At 37.8% G+C, this 24,896-nt stretch overlaps 1 protein-coding gene across 1 annotated transcript in view; it reads left to right on the top strand.

Annotated features, from left to right (window-relative positions):
• TMEM104 (transmembrane protein 104) overlaps positions 1-24,896 on the top strand; it is a 77,117-nt gene that overhangs the window by 40,199 nt on the left and 12,022 nt on the right. Inside the window, exon 9 of the mRNA XM_015819856.1 lies at positions 23,729-23,822. Coding sequence (XP_015675342.1) covers positions 23,729-23,822 — 94 coding nt within the window. The remainder of the gene's footprint in view (positions 1-23,728; positions 23,823-24,896) is intronic.

Here is a 24,896-nt window from a genome sequence, read left to right as displayed (position 1 = left end):
GTATCCTGTTGGGTTTTAGCTTTGGCTAACTGTAGTGCTTCCTTCCTAATTCCCCTCTTTTCCTGTATAAGGCAATAACGCAAGTAGCTCTTCTTCTCCAGGCCAGAAATATTTATAATACTAATGAAGTGATGAAAACTTGAAAAGTGTTGTCAGACTACCTTGGAAAAGCAACTTAATACTGGAAAAGCAACTTAATTGCATTAATATTGCTACCTGGGTACAATAAATATTAGATGCTTCATACACTTCAGCAGTTAAAGTAGGACTGCTCATTGTATGCTGGCATTTTATAAATGAGTGTGATTTTTAACAAATATGTTCACTGGTCCTGCTTTACCAATATTTCAGTATATATTAAAAGATTTTACTAAAACAAGTATGTGTACATTTTTGGCTTGGGATCCACTTCATTTTATTCCAAATTTGAGATGCACCAATTGAAGCTATATGTGAAAAATACACTGCGTATTTAAAAAAAAAAACCCGAGCCCAAGAATTTGTTTTAGTATCTGAACTAAATTCATTCTTTCTACGGAGAAATCAACTATCTATCTTGATTTTAGAAGTATCATTTAAGATGTTAATAGAGATACTTTTTGCCATTGTAGTTAATCAAGTAACCGACTGAGGAGTTTGCTTGTGTATTGCAGTTTATCTAGAGCTCACCCTCTTCATATTTCTATTGTAATGTTTGTCATGAATTTACTTTGACATTTGGCTGTTAGTTGGTAACAATCAAGCGTTAAACATAATAATTAGGGAAAAGAGTAATAAAACTAAAATATTTTTTGAAGTATATCTGATTTTATTGCTAAAATCATGGCCGTTGCAAATGGCAAGTAAACCATACAGATGGGAAAAAAGAAACAAACCTGAAGCAATAAATACAGTTTTCCTTGAGGGTACTCTTTGCATCTTAACTTTGTTCCTGCACTCCTGACTAGATTATTACTATGAACAGCACACTTCTGGAGGATGGGTGACACACAGTAATAATGCTGAAACAGGAAGAAAGCCTTGGTAATATTAAGAAATGCCGTAGCCTGGTTAATTATTTAAAGGAAGTATTGTTTTATTAAATTGTGTCTAGGGCGGTTTCTCCAGAATTTTTATACCTCTGAAGGTTTTCTTACTGAATTGCAGTAACTGTTTGATCCAGCAGAAGGAGAGGCGTGCAGGCATTAATTATGGCCTGTATCTCTGAGATATTGCACCTATAATTCATAAGGTAATATCTTATACCAGAGATGGGAGAAAATGTGTCTTTATGGAAAGAGTAGGTTAGGAATTCTGTAAAAGCAATAATAATCTATAATAATACAGTTTTGTAATGCTATCTTTCCTTGGTTTTGTGATGCATTTGGCAACAACAACAACAACAACAACAATGTTAGAAGGGTCCTTGGAGGTCATCTAGTCCAATCCCCTGCTCAGGCAGGAAACCCTATACCATTTCAGACAAATGGCTGTCCAGGTTTACCCAGGGCAAAGAAATCAAAGCCTTGCCAGAAGTAATTCAGAATGTAGAGGCAAACCAGGGGGAGTTGGCAGTGAACCTTAGGTCGTCTCTATATGTTGACAAGAGTAAACCTTTGGTCCGTGGAGAAGGAGTCCTTCTTGTTTTGGGAGATTGATTTCTTTATTTTCTTAACTTTGTTTCTTATTGACTCGATCTAGAACAGCACAAAAACAACAGAATAAGGCTGCCTGCATTGAAGCTTGTTCCAAAGAAACAGCTAGCACAAGCATTAAAAAATGCAAATACTGCAATATCAAACATAAGCACCAATTCACTGCAAGAAACAAACCAACTAGTGTACAGTACAGTTGCAGTTATAACTGAATACCTGGGATGCAAAATCAACAAAGAAGAAAAACAAACAAACAAACAAACAGTGCACCACAAAAAGGAAGGTTAGACTAGAAAATAAGATCAGCAAGTTAAGATCACATGCAAGCAAGCTAGAACAGATGAAAGAAAAGAAGCTGAAGAACAAGAAGACCAAAGAATACCTAATCAAGAAATACCACTTAGAAACAAGGAAGACCAAGGAAGCATTGAAAATAATAAAGCAACAAATAATAGCTATAGCCAGGAAAATCAGTAGATACGAAGCTCGAATTGCAAATTATAGGCAGAACCTCCAATTTCAATCCAATCTGAAATGTTTCTACCAATCCATCAATGGAGAAACTGCAATGAATCAGTCAGTACCTGACAAGGAAGAAACATTGCAGTTCTGGAAGCAGATTTGGGATAACCAAAGAAATACAACAAGGATGCAGCTTGGTTAAAAGAGGTGGATGCAAATAAAACAGAAGTTGAAATGAAAGAACTAGTAATAACAACAAAAATGGTAGAAAAAAGAGCAAGGAAGATCAAAAATTGGTCAGCACCAGGTGAAGATAAATTGCATGGTTGAAATATCTAACTGTTATATACCCACTCATTGCCAAGCATTTCAACAATATACTACAAGGAGGAGAAATTGAAAAGTGGCTAACAACTGAGAAAACCTACATAATAATGAAAAATCCAGCAAAAGGGGCAACACCAGGCAACTACAGGCTAATTACCTACTTACCAACAACTTTCAAATTGCTAACTGGTATGATAGCTGATGCAGTACAACAGCATCTAGTTGAAAACAATCTCTTTCCACCTGAGCAGAAAGGAAACTGCCCCAATAGCAGAGGAACAAAACATCAACTCCTAATAGACAAAATGATCTTGGAAAACTGCAAGAAAAGGAAGACCAACCTGAATGTGGCATGGATTGACTACAAAAAGGCATTTGACTCTCTGCCACATGACTGGATAATCAAGTGCCTAGAAATAACAGGAGTCAGTAGAAACACCAGAAAATTTGTGCAAAGATTGATGGCACAATGGAAGACACAATTGCAGGTAAATGGGTGAGAGACTGGGAGAGGTTAATATCAAGGGAGGAATATGTCAAGGAGATTCATTATCACCACTACTATTTGTTATTGCATTATTTCCTCTGTCAACAATACTGAATAACTCAGGACGTGGCTATCAAACATCAAAACATCTGCCAGACTATCCCACCTCCTTTACATGGATGATCTGAAGCTGTATAGAAAAACATCATCTGAAATAGAATCGCTGCTCAACACTGTCCGTATATATAGCCAAGATATTGCAATGGAGTTTGGCTTGGACAAATGTGCCACACTTACTATCAAACAAGGAAAAATAGTGAAAATTGAAGGAATCAAGATGCCCCACAAAAATAAGAATCTGGATGAGGAAGATTACTACAAATACTTGGATATCCTTCAAGCTGACAACATCAAGCACACTGAAGTCAAGAAAAAGATTAGAGGTGAATACATCAAGAGAGTGAAGATCTTAAAGTCCAAACTAAATGGAGGAAATACTGTGAAGGCAATCAACATCTGGGCAATTCCAGTCATTAGATACACAGCTGGAATAGTGGACTGGACTTAAGCAGAACTAAAAGCAATGGATAGAAAGACCAGAAAAATAATGACAATGAATCATGCCCTTCATCCATGCAGTGACACTGACCGACTCTGTGGGACTTCAGAATTCAAACAGACAAGCACCTGCAACATAACACCCCGGATTTAACAATTGTCAATAAGAAAGAAAAAAAAAGTCTGGATAGTGGACGTGGCAGTGCCTGGAAACAGCAGAATAGGTGAGAAAGAACTGGAGAAGATAACAAAATACAAAGACCAAAAATAGAAATCGAAAGACTGTGGCAAAAGCAAGCAAGAGTAGTACCAGTAGTAATAGCCGCCTTGGGTGCAATCCCAAAACAACTGGAGCATCACTTGACCACCATTGGCATTGACAAATTCGCCATTAGTCAATTGCAAAAGGCGGCCTTACTAGGAACTGCTTCCACCCTGCGACGATATCTGTAATACCATCAAACATCCATATCTGCCTATCCCAGGTCCTTGGTAAGGACTCGATAGGTAGACAAAATGCCAAATCCAGTCTGAACATCTGGCTGACTGTGTGATGATCAATAATAATAAAGTTAGAAGGGACCTTGGAGGTCATCTAGTCCAACCCCCTGCTCAGGCAGGAAACCGTATACCATTTCAGACAAATGGCTGTCCAGTCTCTTCTTAAAATCTTCCAGTGTTGGAGCATTCACCGCTTCTGGAGGCAGGTTGTTCCACTGATTAATTGTTCTAACTGTCAGAAAATTTCTCCTTAGTTCTAGGTTGCTTCTCTCTTTGGTTAGTTTCCATGTGTTGCTTCTTGTCCTGCCTTCAGGTGCTTTGGAGAATAGCTTGACTTCCTCTTCTTTGTGGCAGCCCCTGAGATATTGGAACACTGCTATCATGTCACCCCTGGTCCTTCTCTTCATTAGACTATACATATCCAATTCCAGCAATCTTTCTTTATATGTTTTAGCCTCCAGTCCCCTGACCATCTTTGTTGCTCTTCTCTGTACTCTTTCTAGAGTCTCAACATCTTTTTTACATCGTGGTGACCAAAACTGGATGCAGTATTCCAAGTATGGCCTTACCAAGGCATTGTAAATTGGTATTAACACTTCATGTGATCTTGATTCTATCTCTCTGTTAATGCAGCCTAGCACTATGTTGGCTTTTTGGCAGCTGCAGCACACTGCTGGCTCATATTTAAGGGATTGTCCACTAGGACTCCAAGATCCCTCTCGCAGTTGCTACTATTGAGTAAAGTACCACCTATACTATACCTGTGCATTAGGTTTTTCTTGCCTAAATATAGAACCTTACTTTTTTCACCACTGAATTTCATTTTGTTAGATAGCGCCCAACGTTCAAGTCTGTCAAGATCCTTCTGTATCTTAATCTATCTTCTGGAGTGTTGGCTATTCCTGCCAGCTTGGTGTCATCTGCAAATTTGATGAATTCCCCATCTATCCCCTCGTCCAAATCATTGATGAAGATGTTGAAGAGCACTGGGCCCAGAACAGAGCCCTGGGGCACCCCGCTACACACTTCCCTCCCTGTAGATGCAGTTCATTGAGGACCACACGCTGAGTACGGCCGGTCAGCCATCTGGTGGTAATGCTGTCTAACCCACATTTTTCTATCTTATCAAGTAGTAGGTTGTGGTCTACTTTATCAAATGTTGAAGCTTCAACAGTATGTTAAAATTGGTAATAGAATCAAAGAGCCTTCTATGTTCAGTTGTTGACTGGCTCTAAACTATTGGGAAGAATGATTGGGTTGAGTATTTTAGAATCATTGCTCACAGCCTACACTTTGAAATGAAGTGTTTAAAATTAAACATCCTGATTACCAAAGTTGCAGTTGATCTCTTTCCTTTATGGGCTTCAGAGTTTCATATGACCAGCAATATGATTTACTGCTGCTGTAAAGTAGAAAGCATATAAATTGTAATATAAAGTGGATCTCATATTTAAAAAAACTCCAAATCTCTCTCAAACACAGGGGGGGAAAGTAGCATAACTTTGCTCCCATGTGTACAGCCTTCCTGCAGTTTTTTTTAAATTACATCATTATCCTGTATACTGTGGCCTTTTCTCTATTAAAAAAAGAAGAAAAGAAGGAAGAGAAGAAGCAGTAATAGCTAAATAGAATCCTTGGCCACCCCTCAAAGTTGTCCTTCCTTGATCTAGATCACTAAATACTTCCCTCATTTTGCAGTGCTTCCATTGACTAGTTTGATGCATTTTTGTAAAAACAGTTTCCTAATTGGTTCATTGGGAAGGAGAAAATAAGGCTTCCAATTGAGTTCACTATCATTTTCAGCAAATGTGGTAAAGATTGTTCAAACTGTTCACTTTTGCCCCCAAGAAAGTTGAAGTTTGCATTCTGGCTTTCTATATTGTACTATATTTTGCCTGTTTCCTATATTGTACTATAGGAAATTGCCAGTTTTCTATATTGCATTATATTTAGAATCTTAAAATGCTGTTGCCTGCCCGTTATCATCATGTATTATATGTACACATGTGTGTACTCACACACACACAAGCGCACATATACCCTCTTTCTAAGATTTCTGTTTTTTTGTACTCTTCTCCCTCTCCTATTGCAGTATTAACTTTTTTTATTACAGATTAACTGTGTCCTGAAGCTAGGAAAGAAGAAGAGAGAATGATGGACATAAAAATATTATTTTGCAGTTTAATGTCCAAAAGCTCCTCCAGAAATAGTTTGCATTCTATGCCTTGAATGAAGGCTGGGCGCCATGCACGTAGTGAAAGTATTTAGACAGATTAAGTTGCTCTCTGATGAGTTTCCTTCCTGTGCAGCATCTTAATATTACTGTCTGCAGGCTCCAGCAATCCTAAAAGCATAGCTCCACTGTCTGGTAGGCTTACATTTAATCTTTGTCTTTCACAAGTTTCAGAATTGACTCTCTTGTAAACTACTCCCTGGAAACTACTATTCTAAAGTATAATTTTGCTAAATAAACAGGTAATTAAAGAAAGGTGTTTAGCTGATAGATGATTCTTTCACTCTCAAACATCATTTTGTAGCTTTTTTACAGGTGGATTTTGAATCTGGGTTCACTCATGCAGTGTTATCAATACTTCCTTTCTAATCACTGGCATATTGGGTGACATGAATTCATGGCAGTGCAGATTTATTGGTGAAAGAAAATGGCGACGTTTGACCATGTTTTCTGGTTCTTATTTATTGTTTATTGGCACCACAGCATTGAAATTCCAAGCGGTTTTGGAATGAGAATCACTTGCAGTCTCCAGCTGAGTTATTTTTTTCCAATTTTATCTGAAGTAATAGTTATTACTTATTAGAAGTTAACTTGCAATGCTGGTTTGGAGGGCATATCTTTTCCTAGTTTGGATGTAAACTGTTTGCTATGTAGAAGGAGCAATTATTTGACATCAGTCAAGAGAAAAGTTGAGGGAGTTTATAGCTTTATAGTTATAGTTATAATAACAGACTGTGACTTGGCATTATGCCTGAAAAATCTCAATATTATTTATAAGCTGTCATAAATATTTTTTCTTAGTCCAGACTGATGAGGCAATTACGCAGCATACATTATTTAAGAATGGATAGTTCTTTGCTATACATTCTTGAGTAAGCTTTTTGCTTTGTTCTGAATCAATTAAAGTACACACGGTTTATGAATTAACGAATTAGCATCCTATTCAGCCTGTTTATTCTTAATCTTATTGTATCAGGCCCTTTGGCAGGGGCTAAAAGTGAAAGTGATTCCCCCCCCCCAAAGAATATTTTCACACAGTTCTCATTAACAGGATTTATCGAAATGAAGGGGCTGTGGTTAAAAGAACTGTAGCAACCAAACCTATTATTTATTTAAATCCAATATGTCCATGTGCATATTAGGACCAAGACATTCTCATTTTGTTTTCCAATAGGTGTTTTGTGATCTATTGAGAAGGCAGGTTTCTTCGCTGCCTTCACTGCCAAGGGTTTTCTCTGGCTTTACATAATGGTCTTCTAAATATTTATCAAAGTAGAATCAACCCTTACAAATTACAGCTTTGTTGTTATTTTTATGGCATAGATCAGTGATGGCGAACTTTTTAGAGACCGAGTGCCCAAACTGCAACCCAGAACCCACTTATTTATTGCCGGGTGCCAGGTGGGCATGGCCCACTGGATGGGTGTGGCTGTGGTAGTCATGGCAGGTTGGATGGGTGTGGCCAAGGTGGGCGTGATCACCTCAATGTTGCTCGTGGGGAGGGACGCCTGTGGGGGCCGGACAGGGTTGGGGGAGATCCAGAGGGTTTCTGGCAGGTGGGCAGGAGGCTCGTCCTGCGGGGTGAGGCAAGGCAAGGCGAGGCAGGGCGGGGATGCCATTGTCACAGGGTGAGGCAGGGGCCGGGGTGGCTGCTGCCTGACACTATCTGTCCCTGCACACACAGGCCAGCGAGCGCATGGGTGCTGGGATGCATCCGGCCATGTGGGACCTCGGCGAGTTAGCGGGCGCCTGGTTGAAGCGGGACAGTTGTCATCTCCGGGGCATGGCGCGCGTGCCCACAGAGAGGCCTCTGAGTGCCGCCTCTGGCACGCATGCCATAGGTTCGCCACCCCTGGCATAGATCTTTGTCTTCACTGTTAGGTTAGAATTTAAAAGGAAACAATTAGCAAAGAGATACAACACAAGAATTGCAAACAATTCTTTTGATACCTGTCTGTCCAAATTGCTTCAGTGTTCACTCTACTGTTCAACCATTTTTCAAGCACAAGAAAAATGTTTCAAGCTTTCCAGACAGGAGGACAAAATATTGATTTGATATAGAGTGTTGCAGAATATGTTATCTCCAATCTGGCTTGGTCTGTTTGAGACATTTTATTACATCTGTTCTGTCAGAGCTTGGGATGAAATTTTGGAGTTAATTGGGATGAGGACTGTTTTCAGGCATATAGTTTCAGAGATGCTGCAGTGTTATAGGGAGCCCAGCAGGTGCAGACTGAGCAAAGAGAGACATGCAGATGGTTCGATGGATATTATCCCAGTTGGAAGCATACTAGTGCACCAAATAAAATTAGGTTGCAAGTACTTAAATTTTCTTTAGGAAGAGGCAATGCCACCCCAAGCTGACACCGATTAGAATCACAAACAGGTACACCTCTTACCATTGATAGAATGGTAATTCTGGTTTGATTTCCAAAGAAATACCAAAGCTTCACTTATTTTCCCTCATTTTGATGTTACTTCCCAGAACCTTACTTAAGAGAAATGAACCCATGTGCTATAATCACATGTATTATTCCTATTTTTTCTTTTTCATCTCCCATTCCAGTCACTGGAGATGTCTCCTCTCCTGTCCATGGATTGTGAATAACATTTGATATTTATCGCATGCAGAACAAGCCTAGAAAAAATACTGGTGCTTTGCAGTAGAAAGTTCACATAATTTAGCATATATTATGAACTATGTATTATATGGATGCAAATATATGCCTGAGAATTTTGTCAGAACTCTTGTTTTTGGAAAATGTTCCCATCTTAGTCTTTGTAAAATATCCGGGGGGAAATTGCTAATCTTAGCTATTTTAGTTAGATGTCATTGTTCAATCCCCAAAATAATTTTCAGTATTTAGATCCAGGCTCTAAACATAGCCTCGTTATGGTATTTCCCCCACATGAGTACACACCCTTTTGATTTTCTTAGTATGGCCTGGCATTCTGCACTGAAGAATTGTGATTAAAGAATGCAAAACATGTTTTTTACATTTGGTCCAATAACAAGTAAATGGTCTGGGCTTTCTGTAAGCTGACATTTCCTAAATACTCTAAAAATGAATCCCTAACCAAGCAGAAGAGTTTTCGTGTTCTGGGTGTATGTTGTTCCTCCACTCAACTATAAGCTTGTGACAGTTGACTGTAGATAGTTTAACAATAGAACAATTGTGTGGTTTGGGATAAACTAATGGAAGCTCTTTACTGTCTAACATATCCTTGCTATATCTTTTGGGATTTGGAAAGGAAATATTTAACAGAATGGTCACAGTCTAGCATATATTTTTGTAGGATTTGTAGTTGTTGAAAACTTCAGTCTAGATTATCATCTGATTTTGAGATTAAATTAGTTTTGTTGTCCTGATGGAACATTTTTTGTCAGAGAGACAGGGATACATTTTTTAATGCAATACTTCATTACATTGCCTTCATTACAAGACTTAGGTGGCAGTTTAATATTGTTATGAAGCTTGGCAGTAGATGGTAGGAACATGTTAGAATGCTAATTATTGGTAGCTGTATTTCTTTGTTATTTCTGAATTAAGACAGATTATGGAAATCCTACCCAGTTGTCTGAATATGGGACTAGATGAGGTTCTGTAATCTGAGACTAAATTCTGATAAGATGAAGAATGGTTAATATAGCTTAGAGTGTTCACAGAACCATCCCATTCATTGGAAGCCCAAGGGCAATATTGGGAAGCAGCCCCCTTTAGTGCTTATGGTTGGTGTGTCAAGTATACCCATTCCTGGACTTGGGAAACTTTAGCCAAAATGAGCTTCGTTGTTGCCCTTATAAGGAATTCATAAACTGCAGGTAATGGAAAACAAGATAGCAGAGCTTGCTATCTATTATTGGCATTAAAAGAATGCCAGTGTCTATAAATTTGTTACTGTATTGCATTCAAAGTTTGGTATGCAGTAACATGCAAGATCCTAAACAACTTTGGATTAAAATGTCTACATGAGAGTTCCTTTAAAAAACTGATAAAAAGCATGATCCGAAATGTTGGTATGTACAGTAGGTGCCTATTGCATGACATCTATTATTATTATTATTATTATTATTATTATTATTATTATTATTATTATTATCATTATCATTATCATTATCATCATCATCATCATCATCATCATCATCATCATCATCATCATCATCATCATCATTCACACAGTCAGCCAGCTGTTCAGACTGGGTTTTTATCTACCTATCAAGTCCTTTCCAAGGATCTGGGATAGGCAGATCTGGATGTTTGATGGTGTTACAGATATCGTCGCAAGATATCACTGTATATTTGCGACTAGCAAACACCTTTTCTTTTCTTTTCTTTTCTTTCCTTTTCTTTTCTTTTCTTTTCTTTTCTTCCAAACTACTTTCTTCTGTAGTTCTACAGCTGCTGGCCCTGGTTGCTCAGCCAACAGTCCTGAGTCCTGTAGCCCATTTTTCACCAGATATCCAGGAACTCCAACATCTAGCACAGACTTTGTTAACCTGGGCAATGTCCGAGCTGGTATGGCTTTCTGAAATGTACGTCTCACCATATTTTTTATGGGTGAGTGAGACACTCTTTGTCTGACTTCTCTGATGAGACTTGTCCAGTATGGTTGAACCTCTGGCACAGGTCTCATCTGCCTCAGAGCCCACAAGCCTCACAACCATGTATTATTATTATTTTAGTTACTGTTTTTAATTCAAAATGATGGCTTTTACTTATAAAGTTCTAAATGATTTGGCTCTAAATTCCTTCAGGTTGAATCAGCTTAGTGTGTGCATGCTTGTACACAAGAAGGCTTAGGTCTTGTTTCTACTCAGAGCAGAGCTATGTGAGCCCAAATACAGTTCTTCTCCATAGCAGTTCTAGTACTTTAGAATATGCTGTCTCTGGAGTTATACTTGCTGCTACCGGTAGTCTCTATACTTTATACTTTCTGCTGATATTAGGGTCTATTTTTACTTTTTATTTAAACAATACATTAAAAGTAAAAAGCACAATAAGAAACAGCATTTTGTAGAATATGTACAACACTATGGAGAGATATTTCATTTAAATATACATTTTCAATATTTCTGTCCAAAAACATTTATGTTGATGGAGGTAATAGGTTTTGAGGGAATCCATTTGTTAATATATCTAAAAAATGGAAACTAAGTATACATAAACACTTCTTATCTAAAGGAATCTTCAAGCACTTTTGCTATATTATATTAACATTTTAGCCAGCTAGCTTCTCACACTTTAAAATCTATTGGCACAACAAGCCAAAAAAAATCATTCTTACATGGTACTATTTTGGGATTAATTACCAGAGGTTATGGTACTATATATCAACTGATTCCAACATGTTCTAAAAAGAGCTTGATTAATGTACTTTTAAAAAGATGTGATATCATTTATGAATTATTTTCTTTTTAACTTTTTGATGAAACATCAAAATAGATTTGAAGGGAATTTAGACTAAAAATAGTCCAAGATGATTTATCTGAAGTCCTTTAAAGATTTTAAATAAAATATTTGATTTTGTTCTTGTCATGACTATTACTCTCCCATTATCTTAGTAAATTTATTCTGACGATACTGTTTTACAAATACAAAAATCTGTTCTCTTAAAGACTTTTTGTACAATATCTCTAATCCTAAACAAAAGCTCATCCTATCCTTTCCTATCCTCTACCCCAGAGGTCTCCAATCTTTCCAGGCTCGAGGAACGGAGGGAAGGAAAGCAGCTTCAAAATTGGGCTGCGTGTGCGCATACGCGCGCATGGGGCCGCACACATTGGCGTGGCACTAGCAGCCCTGTTTGCACATTTGGCATGCACTGATACCATGCACATGCGTAAATGGCCACGCACCCCCCACGGCAGCTAGCGCCCCTTTCACACATGCACAAACAGACAGAGCAAACCGCCCGGGCTAGCAGCGCATGCGCAAATGGGCTGCAGACACCTGCCCCGTGCTAGCATTTCCATTCGTGCCCACATGCATGCATAAGCGGGTGCTAGCAGAGGGGGGGAAATGTGCGTGCACCAGCCCAGCCATGTTCACGGCCTGCTGGTCAAGAGCCCATTGCCTGGTCCCGGGCTGCGGACCATAGGTTGGGGACCCTTGCTCTACCCTACCCTATCCTACCCTACTCTACCCCTCTCCACTCCACTTCATTCCACTCCACTCTCTCCTGTTCTATTTTTAAATTCTAAATTCTATTCTTTATTGTATTCTAAATTCTATTCTATATTATATTCTATTTCTAAATTTCAAATTCTATTGTGTATTCTATTCTATTCTATTCTATTCTATTCTATTCTATTCTTCCATATTCCATATTCCATTCATTTGACAAAGCCAAAGCAAATTCTCTTTCCTGCTGCTTCATCCTGCAAACCAAGTATAAGTTTCAGTATTAGCTTCTGAGGTCAGATTTTAAGATTGAATTTGGTTTAATTAGAATGAGAAAAATAGACTTTGGTGATATGGCTCTGAAGTGGATACTGATCTTGCCATGTATTGCAAAACTTGAGGTGGTTGGGAGGAGCGCTTTAGGAGAAAAGCAATCCTATTGGATTTTATTGGTTTGTCTCAACTTATAGATAAATAGTAACAAAGGGGACTTAAGAATATTCTTTGCATAGAGCTGTCTTTGCACTTCACAAGAGGCCCAATTGTATTTATTAGTTTGCTTGCTTGCTTGCTCAATTTATATTGCTCTGCACGGCTAGGATTTTGGTTTGTGGCTTGTTTTCATTTAAACTAAGCATGGTCTGTGCTGTCATTATAGATCAGACTGTTTTGGAATGGTCTTATAAGGAGATTTTTATAGGTTTGTCCTTTCCAATCCCCATAGCCAGAACACTTATGCAAGAAAAAAAAATGCATAGCAAAACTACATAGTTTGATTTATTACTTACAGGCCATGAAATATGTAGAAATACAGCCATACTATGGCAACTGGTCATATCAATTGAAGGCTTACTGATGCAAAACCATAGTGTATTATTCAGAGATTTATTCTTTTTAGAATTTGGCAGTTTAAGAATATGTTAGGATTTGTGAGAAGAAACAATCATTTTATATAGTATTAAGTTTTCTAGAGCATGTCCTTTGTAAGAAATATAAAAGTCTTGATTGGGGCTGTATATATTCTGCATGCTTGGTAGCAGAATTCTGTATGGATATAACTGCTAAAGAGCTTCAACTAAAACTATTTTTGTGTTTCTTTTTGGTAAATTAGGACCAGGGGGAACAGAGCCATTGTAGGTATAGTGTAATTGTATTTAAGAAGAAAATTCACAGTTGAGTAATATATTAAGAACAACAAAAGTGCAAGTATGTATTGAGTTTTCCATCTCCATGAGGAAAGGATCTATCAAAACCCTTTCTATCTTATTTAAATTTACCTTAGTTGCAGATAAGTTTTTATCATTTTCAATTCACTTAATAAAATATAGTGAAGGTATTTATTTTCATTCACAAGCAACTGAACTTATTTTAGCAATTAAAATGTGGAAGAATAGAACTATATATTTTGCTTCAGTACACTTAGATCTAATAATCACATGAGCTAATTTTGGATATGGCTGATTTCCATCCGTCTATGTTGCTCCCTTTAAATATGCTTGAATTTTTTGCTGATTGTAGTCTCCATTTCTCAGGGATTTTTTTTTAATTGTCTCATTTAATAGTAATATTTTATTGTACTCCTTCATTGAATTGTTTATGCTTCAAAACCTATCCCAAAATTTTCTTAGGCAATTATGTAACTACTAGAAACAATTTCTACATTTAATTGTTACATACAATTGTTACATACTTTTGTTCATTATTTTGGCAACTTTATTGCAGAGCAATTCCATGGTATATAATACAGATAGTCCTCGAGTTAGGATTATAATGGAGCCTGCTCATCCTGTCGTAACTTGTTGCAGACATAAAATGAGTCGGTCATGTAACTAACCTGATTGTCTTATCTTTTTTGTGGTAGTTGTAAAGCAAATGCCGCTGTAATTAAGCGAAAGCTGTAGTTATTAAGCAAACCAGTGGCCTGCTATGGGTGCGATTTTGCTGAAAACCAGGAATAAATGCTGGGTTTTGCCAAAATCATCTCAAAATGCAATCAAGTGACCACAAGACACTGCAAACAGCTATAAATGTGGCCCCACTGCTGAGCGCCTGAAATGTGTGGTCACATGACTATTGCATGTTGCAACAGCGTAGGTCAGTCAGAACTTTGAATTAGTCCTAGGCAACCAGTTGTAAGTCGAGATCTACCTGTATTATTGCCACATTCTTACCCTTTTTTCTTATTATTTTTTCTTTCCTTTCTTCTCTATCAATGATATATTTACATTTAGAATAGTAAAAATATAAGGATTATGGTGCCAAAGTGATTCCTGGTACAGCACCATAAATAATCTGGCAATAAAAAATTAAGTAGCAATCATCTTGGGAAATTGGCAGTCTTTTTTTTTTCTTCCTAATTTGATTGTGGAAAGTAACTGTGGAAGCATGTCTACGTTCTAAACTGCAAGCTTGCTGTTCATTACCATCTTGTCCTATATGTGGTAGGATCCTATGTCCTTGCATTAACTTTCTGAAAAATAGTGTCTTTTCAGTTTATTAGGAACGTCAACGCCGATTTGAAACCCACTTTTTTCAACCTAAGGAATAGATTCACATCTATTAGTAATTCACACCTTCATTATGCTGTTGTATTGGGATGCACATTCCTTAACTTTGGATAAGGAAAGCAGTTCTTATTTGTCCTAAAACAATTAGGTTACCATAAAATAGGCTTACAAAAAGCCTGTCAGCGTTCTTCCCTTCCTTTCCCTCCCCCCCCCCTTTTTTTTTTTTTTTTTGTTCTTCAGTCAAGTCCAATTTTTGGAGGCCGCCTGGTAAAAACCTTGCAGTTCTCTTAGCAAGGTTTGTCAGAAGTGGTTTGCCATTATCTCCTTGCTAGGGATGAGAGAAAGAGTTTGGCCCAAGGTCACCCAGCTGACTTTGTACCTAAACCAGAACTATAGCTCACATTCTCCTTATCAAGCTGCTTACAAATCTGTGCCCAGAAATGCCCAGGTCAGGAATCTTGGTTCAAATGACTTCTCTAATGAGTGCCCAGCATCTTGCTGATTCTCCCAGAAGCCTTTGAGCAGTGTCTGCCTTTTGGGCGCAGGAATCTGTATCTTTCTTACACTGCAGGATTACAACTCCTAGAGTCCCTCAGTATTGTCCATACAGGCTCAGACTGCGGTGTGTGTGTGTGTGTGTGTGTGTGTGTGTATTGTTGGGTGGGAGATGGAGTTCAGCATCATCTGAAGAGTTCCCCCTCTTTTTTTGGTAGTTATAATAATACTTAAAATAGCAGAATAAACAGTTGCATAAAAGAATAAAAGGTAGAGAGATAAAGCATCAATAAATAACAGAGGAAATGGGATATTTTATACTGACCAGAGGAGCTTAGCCCTGTATGAGAATAACTGTCTTGCTTGATCTGATTTGAAAATATTTTCCTTAGGGGACAATAAAATATGTTCCTTGCTGTCACTTGTCTTGTTTAGTCTGATGTGAATGTCTCTCTTGAATCAGTTGTTGTAAACCATCAGTAAATTAATGCATTCCAATTATGAAGATTTGTCTGTTCTGGCTCATTATATGTTTGTGTCTTTGACTGTGTGTCTATCTATCTATCTAGCTATCTTATCTAATAATGTTGGATTTAATTGCTTCTTTTCTTTTCATTTTTATTGATTCAGCTTATGAGGTTATGAAACAGGCATTGGCTGTGCATCCAGCCTGTTGATACAATTTCTAAAGAATCCATTTTTAATTTCCTCACTTCGGTTCAGGTGCTCTCGCTCCTGATTTGCATTTTTATTTCCTATATTCTATCCCGTATGAAAGTCATGTTTTTAAATTGTATTTTTATACCATATTTTAGTTGCTCACATTATTTTTCCCATTCCTTTGTTGCACTTGATCTGTGGCTCATCCTAATAGGACAGAATTCCCCAACCTTTTCAGCTTTGCAGACCAACGGGGATGGGGGGGGACAGGAGATGGTTCCATGTGCACGGCGAGTGCGTGCGCTTGTGCTCACACAAGTGGGGATGCACACACACACACACACACACACACACACACACACACACACACACTTCCATTGCCCAGTTCCCAAAGGCTCAAGAGCTGGTAGTGGGTCTTGGGGGGATTGGGGACCCCTGTAATAGGATGTAGATAATTGGCTTGATGTCATGCATCAGATGTTCATACTTCCGACACATACATTTATTGCCCTCTCCTTGCTGTTATCTGCTCTTTTAAGCATCCCACTGAATACCACAAAATCTTATTGCCTTTTCTATAGAGTGCTGTAAGATTTTAAAGAGTCCTGGTAGTAAGGTTGTTATCCTTAGGATGAAAGAGAAAAAGCCCAAGCTCACATTTTCAGACAGTTTGTCACTTTTGTTCTGAGGCCCTTATTAGAAGAAGTGTTCCAAATGCATGTTGCCTGTGTGTCTTCCATCTCTGATTATGTATCAAAGAAATATTAGTATATTCTTATTCAGAGCATAAGAGCAACAAGAGTTAATTGATTCTGTGAAATTAACAGTTGCAATAGTACTGCAAATCAGGCTGCATTTTCTGGATTCAGCCTAGGCACAGAATAAATCATATGATAATCCCTTGAGCCAGGAATCTGAAAAACATAATCCTGCTTGGATATCGACACAGACAACTTTCAGCCCCAGAGTGGGGAGGCTTCAGAAGCTTCTCTACTCTATGGCTGAAAATCCAAGCAGTTCTAAGGTTCTTCCAGTACTTCCTCACTTCCTTCTCCATCCGTCCTGTCTGGGATTTGCGACTTCCTGTCAGTTTCCCCAGCAGGAAACAGTTGCCTCACCTAACAACCAAGGCATTCACTTAATGATGGCAAACAGGACTATCTGAATTGCTTTCTCTAACGACGCAGTCACACTTTATGACTGCATCGCTTAGTGACGGGAATTCTGTCCCAACTGTGGTTGTGAGTTGAGGATTATCTGTATGTTTGTTCCTCTGTGAGAGGCTGGCTTATGTATACGAGAGAGTGGGAGAGGAAGGAATTAATTTTCTAAATGGGGTACTCTTATTTTACGGGCAATTAACTTTTAATTATTAGTGATTGGGGTGGCTTTGCTCATTGCTCTGTTCTTTTTTGGACTGTGGTTCCTTGCAGATATACAGTATACATGCACCTACAAGTATTATATGTCACACATTTTTTTAGAGAAGGTGGTAATATCCTGGATTGGTTTCTGCTAGTGTTGACAGCTTTAGATTAATCGTAAAGGGAAGTTGGGCAATGGCTCTGTTTTAAAGAAAAAGGGAGGGAGAGAACATAAACAGAATATGGTACAAAATATGGTACAAATCTATTTCTAATTCCTTTATACTGATTTTTCTGTTTTGGAGATAATATGCTTCATTGCACAATTAATAGTTATATCCGCTAGAAATATTTTGATTAATTACTAAGGATTTATTCTTAAATGTCATGGATTGAAGAGTTGGTGTATTGTTTAGTTCCTTGTATGGATTGTTTTGTTTTGCTTTGCTTTTTTGACTATTAGACATAATCCCTTTGGGCTTTTTAATAGTACCTGTATGAAACCTTTCTGTATAAAAAGTTTAGGCATTATTTTTCCAGCATCAGGTACATTCTCTTTCCTCTCTCAGATAAGGCTTATTCATTCATTCATGCTTACTGATGTGACACAACAGTAAGGATTTGTTATTTGTACTCACATTCATCAAACATTTTATTCCTTTAAACTTTTAGCTTAATTTAAAATGCATAAAGAACAAAATATTCTTTCTTAATACAGGGGACTAAAAAACAAAATTCATAATTCAGGTGCAATGATTTGTGTCTATTCATTCTGGTAATGAACTTAGTGGTAGAACTCTTTAGGAGAAAGCAGTATTTGAAGATATGATCTTATGCTAATTAATGGTGAAGTTTGCTTCAGAATTAATAACCATGCAAAAGTAAGATAAATTTCCAGTGTGAAAATGGGTTTACTTCAAAAATTCTTATAGCAATAAATCAGACAGCACTCTTTTCTCCAGCTTGCTGACAAAATGCCGGTCTAGCCTAGGTTAGTGAGGAAGAGCTTTGTGCCTTTAAGTAACAGTTAATGTATTATTTCAAATGTTTCCAGTGCTTTAACTTTTTTGATAGCAATTTTCTGTCCTTTATGGAGCTGAAGCAAGTTGCAGATTTTGCTGGTTGATTTTGGTGTGTTCCAATTTGCTGAGAACACCTGTTCTTTAATTAACCACATCCCTTGTCTGTCTCTTTGTTTCACCTCTTTTTGATCTATGGGCTAATCTTTTTTTTTCCAGTGGGGATTGTATTAGCAGTCCAATCCTGTTTTCCTAAGAAAATTGAACAGGGACCTGAATTATAATTTCTAGACACAGAAGATAGCTATTCTCCTTTTGGCACTGATACAAGCTTTTATACTTACTTAGTGTGGCTATGAATCATGATTTTTTTTAATCTTCATTGTAATATGAAGTTTCAGGACACTTCAGATAATTTTTGTAGATCAAATATTTAAAAGAGAAAGCATTCTAAAATTTTACAGGCAGCATAACTGCTCATATTATGGCTTAATGTTAGCTTACCACAGTGGTGGGATTCAGCCGATTTGCACCACTTCAGCAGAACCGGTAGCTAATTTTTTGCTGCCCAGGCACAGAATGAATTTCTGGAAGCGGCATCCACACAGAGAACCGGTTGTTCACATATTTGAATCCCACCACTGCCTTACCAACATAAATGGTTATATTGTTAACTCAAAATGTTTAGTTTGCATTCCACAATAAATATACAGGTAATCTTTGCTTAATGTAATTGAATGTGTGGATGACCTTGGGGAATGAGGATAGAGATGCTGCCTAAGAAGCAATTAGATAAGAGAAGTAGGAGTCCCCAGTGGCTTAACACTCAGAGAAAGAAACTTAGGAAGGACCTGCCCAGATGGATAAAAAACAGTTAAAAGTGGTGGCGGGAAATTTGTACTTTCAGACTTGCCAATTCATTTAATTTAGCCTTACAATAAAGTAGAATTAGTTCTTCTAATTACGTATCCTGTCTAGGAAGTTACCTGAGAGAGTTGATGCTTCAGTTGGGATTGGCAACTCTGTTGCTAAACGACATGGTCCTTAAGAAAAATATCAAGTGGCCAGGTCCAACATATGACATCATTCCACTTCAATTGTTAAGCAAACCAATTAGTTGCAAGTTGCAGTCATGTGACATCACACTAAATGGTTGTTTAGTGTGATGTCACATGACTGCAACTTGTGATTTATTGCTAGAAGTAAATAATTTATTTTGTTGGAAGCCAGTTGTGAGGGTCATAAATGGCAATCATATGACCGCAGGACACTGTGACCATTGTAAATCAAGTTAGTTGCAAAGTGCCTGAATTGGGATCATGCGACCTCAGGGTGGCCATAAATTTGAGGACCAGTCATAAATCTTTTTCAGCACTGTTGTAAGTTGGAATAACGAGACAATTGGTAAGTGAGGACTGTATTGTTTGGCCTCCTCCTGGTTTCTTATTCTTGGCTCTAGTTGTAGAGACAACTCATTGAGAGTTACTCAGATTAAGAATGGTAGAGGTAGGAAATTTTGTCTCCACGGGGAATTACTAAAGCATCGCACTCTGATTAGAATTCACTGTCAAAGCCTTCAAAGAAGTAACTTATTTTTGTTTTTATGTTTGGTTTCTTTGGGCTGTCAAAGGATTAGAGTTGTAGTTTGAAGACATTTGTGGACTCTACAGTGCTCCTGAAAGATAATTTAACTTGTAAATTATAGATGAAGAATATTATCATTTCACTTAATGAAAGTGAGGACATTTAGAAGTCTTTAGGTATGTTTACAAAATTCACATAAAGCAGGCTTATATCAAAAGAACATGCTTTCTCCTTTCCTATCTTTTTTTTTTTTTTTGATAGACGTGAGCGACAAGAAGTTTTATATCATAGTTGTAGCCCAATGAATAGTTCCAGGTCTTCATCAGATGTCTGATCTCAGTATGTATGTCTGCAAAGCTGATCAAATGATGGAAGTGGGGTTTGTTTTTATTTTATTATAAATTAGCTGGTATGATCATATGATCATTGGTATAATAGGAGAGTAGATCTTACCTGTAGCAAAAGGGTATCAGAATTCATGAATTTTATATTTCCTTTGTATTTTGCAAATGTTTGTGATATTAGCTACCTTTATTGTTTATACATTTGTCATGTTGAAGTGTTTATTGTGGTTTGTTGAGTATCCAGCTGAAATATAAAGACTAGTGGAAAGTACAATAAAAATGCTATTGTAACCTTTGTTTAATACTCTACTGTTTAATTCCTTTATTTCTTCATAATAAGTTCAGAAATGAGTTCATAATATTGCATCTATTTTTAACTTTAAATCATACCATGAAATCTTTGAAGAAAGGCAGTAAAGATGATTTACATGAAAATACATATGTTCTTGAAACCACTGATCCACAAAGCACGTGTCCAGTCACTCAGAATGTAGATTGTGCTGCTGCTTAGATGATATTTCCAGTGTTGCTGGAGACTGAGAAACTGTTGTTCACCTTACTAAACTTCAGGCATATCCCGCCACCACTAAATATTCTTTCCCTCTCTTGTCTTTCCCTTCCATTCCAAGCAGAATTCATTAAATGGTTTTGTCAGAGGCACACAAGGACTGTTATAATGTGAAATCCAGGAAAATTGGGGCAATATTTCTAGAGAATTCATCTTTTGAATTATGAATAATAGCAACCAAACGTGTGATATTAAACAATATTAAAGTTCTTTTATTATTAATTGCTGAATACAGTGTACCCATACACCAGACTATTCCTTTTCGTGTACGTTCTCAGCCAAATTATGCAGGTTCTCAGCCAGCAGCGTCGTACTGTCTGCATATACTCATACATGCCATCAATGAGCATACCACCACCATTGCATTCACATTTATGCATAAATATACTAATCTGCCAGGATAATACACTTGCCTGATTCCCTGGACCAGGGGTAGGCAACCTTGGCTCTTTTATGATTTGTGGACTTCAGCTCCCAGAATTCCTCAGCCAGGCACGCTGAGGGGAAAGGGAGAGGTTTCCAAGCTGAGCCATGCTGGCTCACGAATTCTGGGAGTTGAAGTCCACGAGTCATAAAAGAGCCAAGGTTGCCTACCCCTGCCCTAGACCTGATGTAGAATTGCATCTTGTCTTTTATTTGCAACAAGGACAGGCTTGCAACAGAATAGATTGTATCCAGCAGAATATTCTTTCCCAGCCTACTTGGCTACATAATTTAAATAGACAAGAGGTGCAGAATTAATAGTACCCAATATTTTATTGGTATTTAAGAAATTTTCAAGATTAGTTTTAAAATTAATTTTACATTTTTATATAATAAATTTAGAATTTTAATATCATTAGCTTATGGCTAAATAACAACAGTAACAATTATACCTAAACAGTATCTGGGCATTTTACAGTTGGATAACATCAAGCATTGATAAATTTTTAAAAAAGCGATTAATAAAGAATAGATCCAAAGAATAAGAAAATTGTTAAGACAAAATTGAATGATGGAAATACCATCAAAGCTATCAATACCTGGGCCAAACCTGTGATATGACACACCGTTGGAATTATTAACTGGACACAACCTGAACTGGACAGTTTGGATTGAAAAACAAGAAAACTGATGCCTATTTGTTATGTATTACATCCCTGTAGTGATAATGATAGATTATACCTGCCCTGCAAAAATAGAAGCAGAGCTTTACTTTAGGTCAAACAAACTGAAGCATGCATTGGCTGGTTATGTAAAAGCCAGTAAAAAAGGAGACTGATGCAAGTTAAAAATTGGAACTTACTGAGTGTACAGAAAAACCTGAATACCAAAATAATACGTGAACAAAATGCCGGCAAAGAAAAGCATTATATGGTCAATTTCTTTAAAAGATGGAGGGGAAAGTGGAAAAGATAAAACCTGGCATATTCACCAAAACAATTCATTAGAACATCTGTAAAAATTATCATGACCAGTAATGAAAAATTAGTGGGAAGATATAGTTGGAAAATTTAATTTAAAATGAGCAGGTTAAAATATTGTGGAATTTCCAAATACAAACCAATAAAGTCTTGGCACTTAACACACCAGATTTAAGTGTGGTTGACAAGAAGAAGATGGATAATTATTATGTCGATAATTGATGTTACAATATTAGGGGATAACAATAGAAGACAAAGATTGGGAGTTCACAAAGTATCACAAAGTATTTCACAAAGTTGAAAGACTGTGGCATAAACTGGCTGTGGTCACAGTGGTTATCAGTGGATGGTATATGAAAAAGCCTTGGATGACACTTAGTAAATCTTCAGATTGACAAAATTTCCATGAATTAATTACGAAAGGCTACATGACTTGGATTTGCACATACTGTACACTACTTTGATACATTAGGTTCTTGGGAAGAACTCAAAGCTTATGAAGGCCAACAACAGCTAAAGAATTGGGAGCTGTAATTACATATTGTTGTGTATATAATAATAATCTAGAGAACTTGTAAAATGTTTATGACATGTTTTAAGAGATACTTCTGGACACTTTGGGAGCCCCTTGAAAGGAAATGGGAACAGGTTATTGATAATCCTATAAAACTGTGTTGATTATGACATACTACTGTCAGTTTTTGAAAATGTGTCCGTGAGATGAGTTCCTGAAACAAATACTCAGAAGTGAAATTTGAATCTCCCACCATTTTCCAACATCTTAATTAACAAGGAGAAATATGACTGCACCTGGGTTATCTTTCCAAATGAAAATGAAATGCGTGCTCATGCACACATTCATTTTCTTCTATCCTACATGACAAAACATGACTATTCAGTAGGACAAAAAACAAGTTAGGGGTGATTTTCATTGAGTCAAGCAGAGTGAAAAGAAAGTCTCTTTTAGACTTCAGTCCCAACTGATTTGTCCACCTTTTTTACGTGCTGTCCTTTAAAGTCAATAATGAAATGCACAAGAAATATTGGGCTGTTTTTGCACCTACATAAATGTGTATTCTGAATTTTTATTTGCTATTTATCACTTTAGTATTAATGATATATATTTAATAAATCACTTTACAATAAATTTGACTCTTGCTAAAAATATCAAAGTTTGTTTCCTCCTAGGAGACATTTGAAAAAAAATAAATAAAAAAGATACTAAGTATATCTGAGATAGATTATCTCAATGTGTAGCACTGTCCACTGGCTGCAGCAAGTATGATGAAGCCTATTTGTATTATGGCTCTACCTTAATCAAAAAAATAAGTAAATTGTTTACTAAGCAAATTTATTATTTTTTTAAGCGAATAATAACTGGTAAAGTGAACTTTTTATACTTCTACCAGGAAGCTGTTCTTCTTAATCTGCATTGTTTTTCTCAATTGTTTTTATTTTAGGCAGTATTTACTCTTCTTTTGGGTCCTTTCACCTTCTTTAATGTGCAGAAAACTAAATATCTTCAGATCATGACATCGCTAATGAGGTGGTTAGGTAAGTCTACTAGTCACAGGTATTTTGTGTCCTTATTTCCATATAGGATTTGCCTTTATTCTTCCATATGTGTCCCACATCTGTTTTGGAATATCCCCAACTCTCTGGATTGGATTTGGCTAGCTGTGGGAAGATAGAGGGACGAAGAATACCATTCTGTGTTGTTGCTACAAAAATGTATGTGATTGCTTCACTTACGTTGCAGTTGTGATGATGGCTTAATGGATACTATGGGGTTTAACCTAGAAACTCTCCTTTGACCAGGGCATAATTCTTAAAACCAGAGCGATTCATGATACAAAATTAAGTAGTTTTGTTTCTATAATTGTTATTGCTGTGCATTTTAGCAGCTTGGAGGAAAAAAGAATGACTGAGTAGCAGCTACTATAAGGACTGCAAAGAACTTAAAAGAGATGCTTCGCAAAGCATATACCGTATTTATCGGCGTATAACACGCACTTTTTCCCCCTGAAAATAGGGGGCAAATGATGTGTGCGTGTTATACGCTGATATACGGCCAGCCCGGGTAAATTCGGCCATATTCTTCAATACGGGCCGGCCCCAGCAGTTCCGGCTGGTTTCCGGCAGTTGGCTGTTCCTCCCTGGCCGCCTCGGCTCCCCCCGGTTTGTCGGTGAGCGCCCGGCAGAGCGCAGCGTTGCCAGGCCTCCCCCCTTCGCGTGAGGCGTCTGGCGTTCCCCCTCGCACTTGGCTGCGGCGGCCCAGGGTATTCCGTCCCGGCCTCGACACGCAGCGCCGCAGGGAACGGAAGGGGGAGGGCCGTACCTGGAGCATCACATGAAGAATTGGCTGAAGAATACGGCCGAATTTACCCGGGCTGGCCGAGAAAGGCGCACCTCCAGCCTTCCCCGCAACCGGGAGAAGCCCCCTCCCTTTTGCAAGGTCGCCCCCTCCCCGCTTTTGGGGTGGGGGAGAATTGAGAGAGAGAGAGAGAGAGACACTCACACACACACACAGAGGAGAGGGGAGCCGGCCGGCCCACCCGTTTCCCCCTTTCCCTGCGCCTGCCCGGGTAAATTCGGCCGTATTCTTCAGCCAATTCTTCATGTGATGCT

This window comes from Protobothrops mucrosquamatus, unplaced genomic scaffold (genome assembly GCF_001527695.2).
Source record: "Protobothrops mucrosquamatus isolate PMUCROS unplaced genomic scaffold, P.Mucros_1.0 scaffold1002, whole genome shotgun sequence".
Classification (NCBI taxonomy): domain Eukaryota; kingdom Metazoa; phylum Chordata; class Lepidosauria; order Squamata; family Viperidae; genus Protobothrops; species Protobothrops mucrosquamatus.
This window is presented reverse-complemented; position numbering and strand designations above follow the sequence as displayed.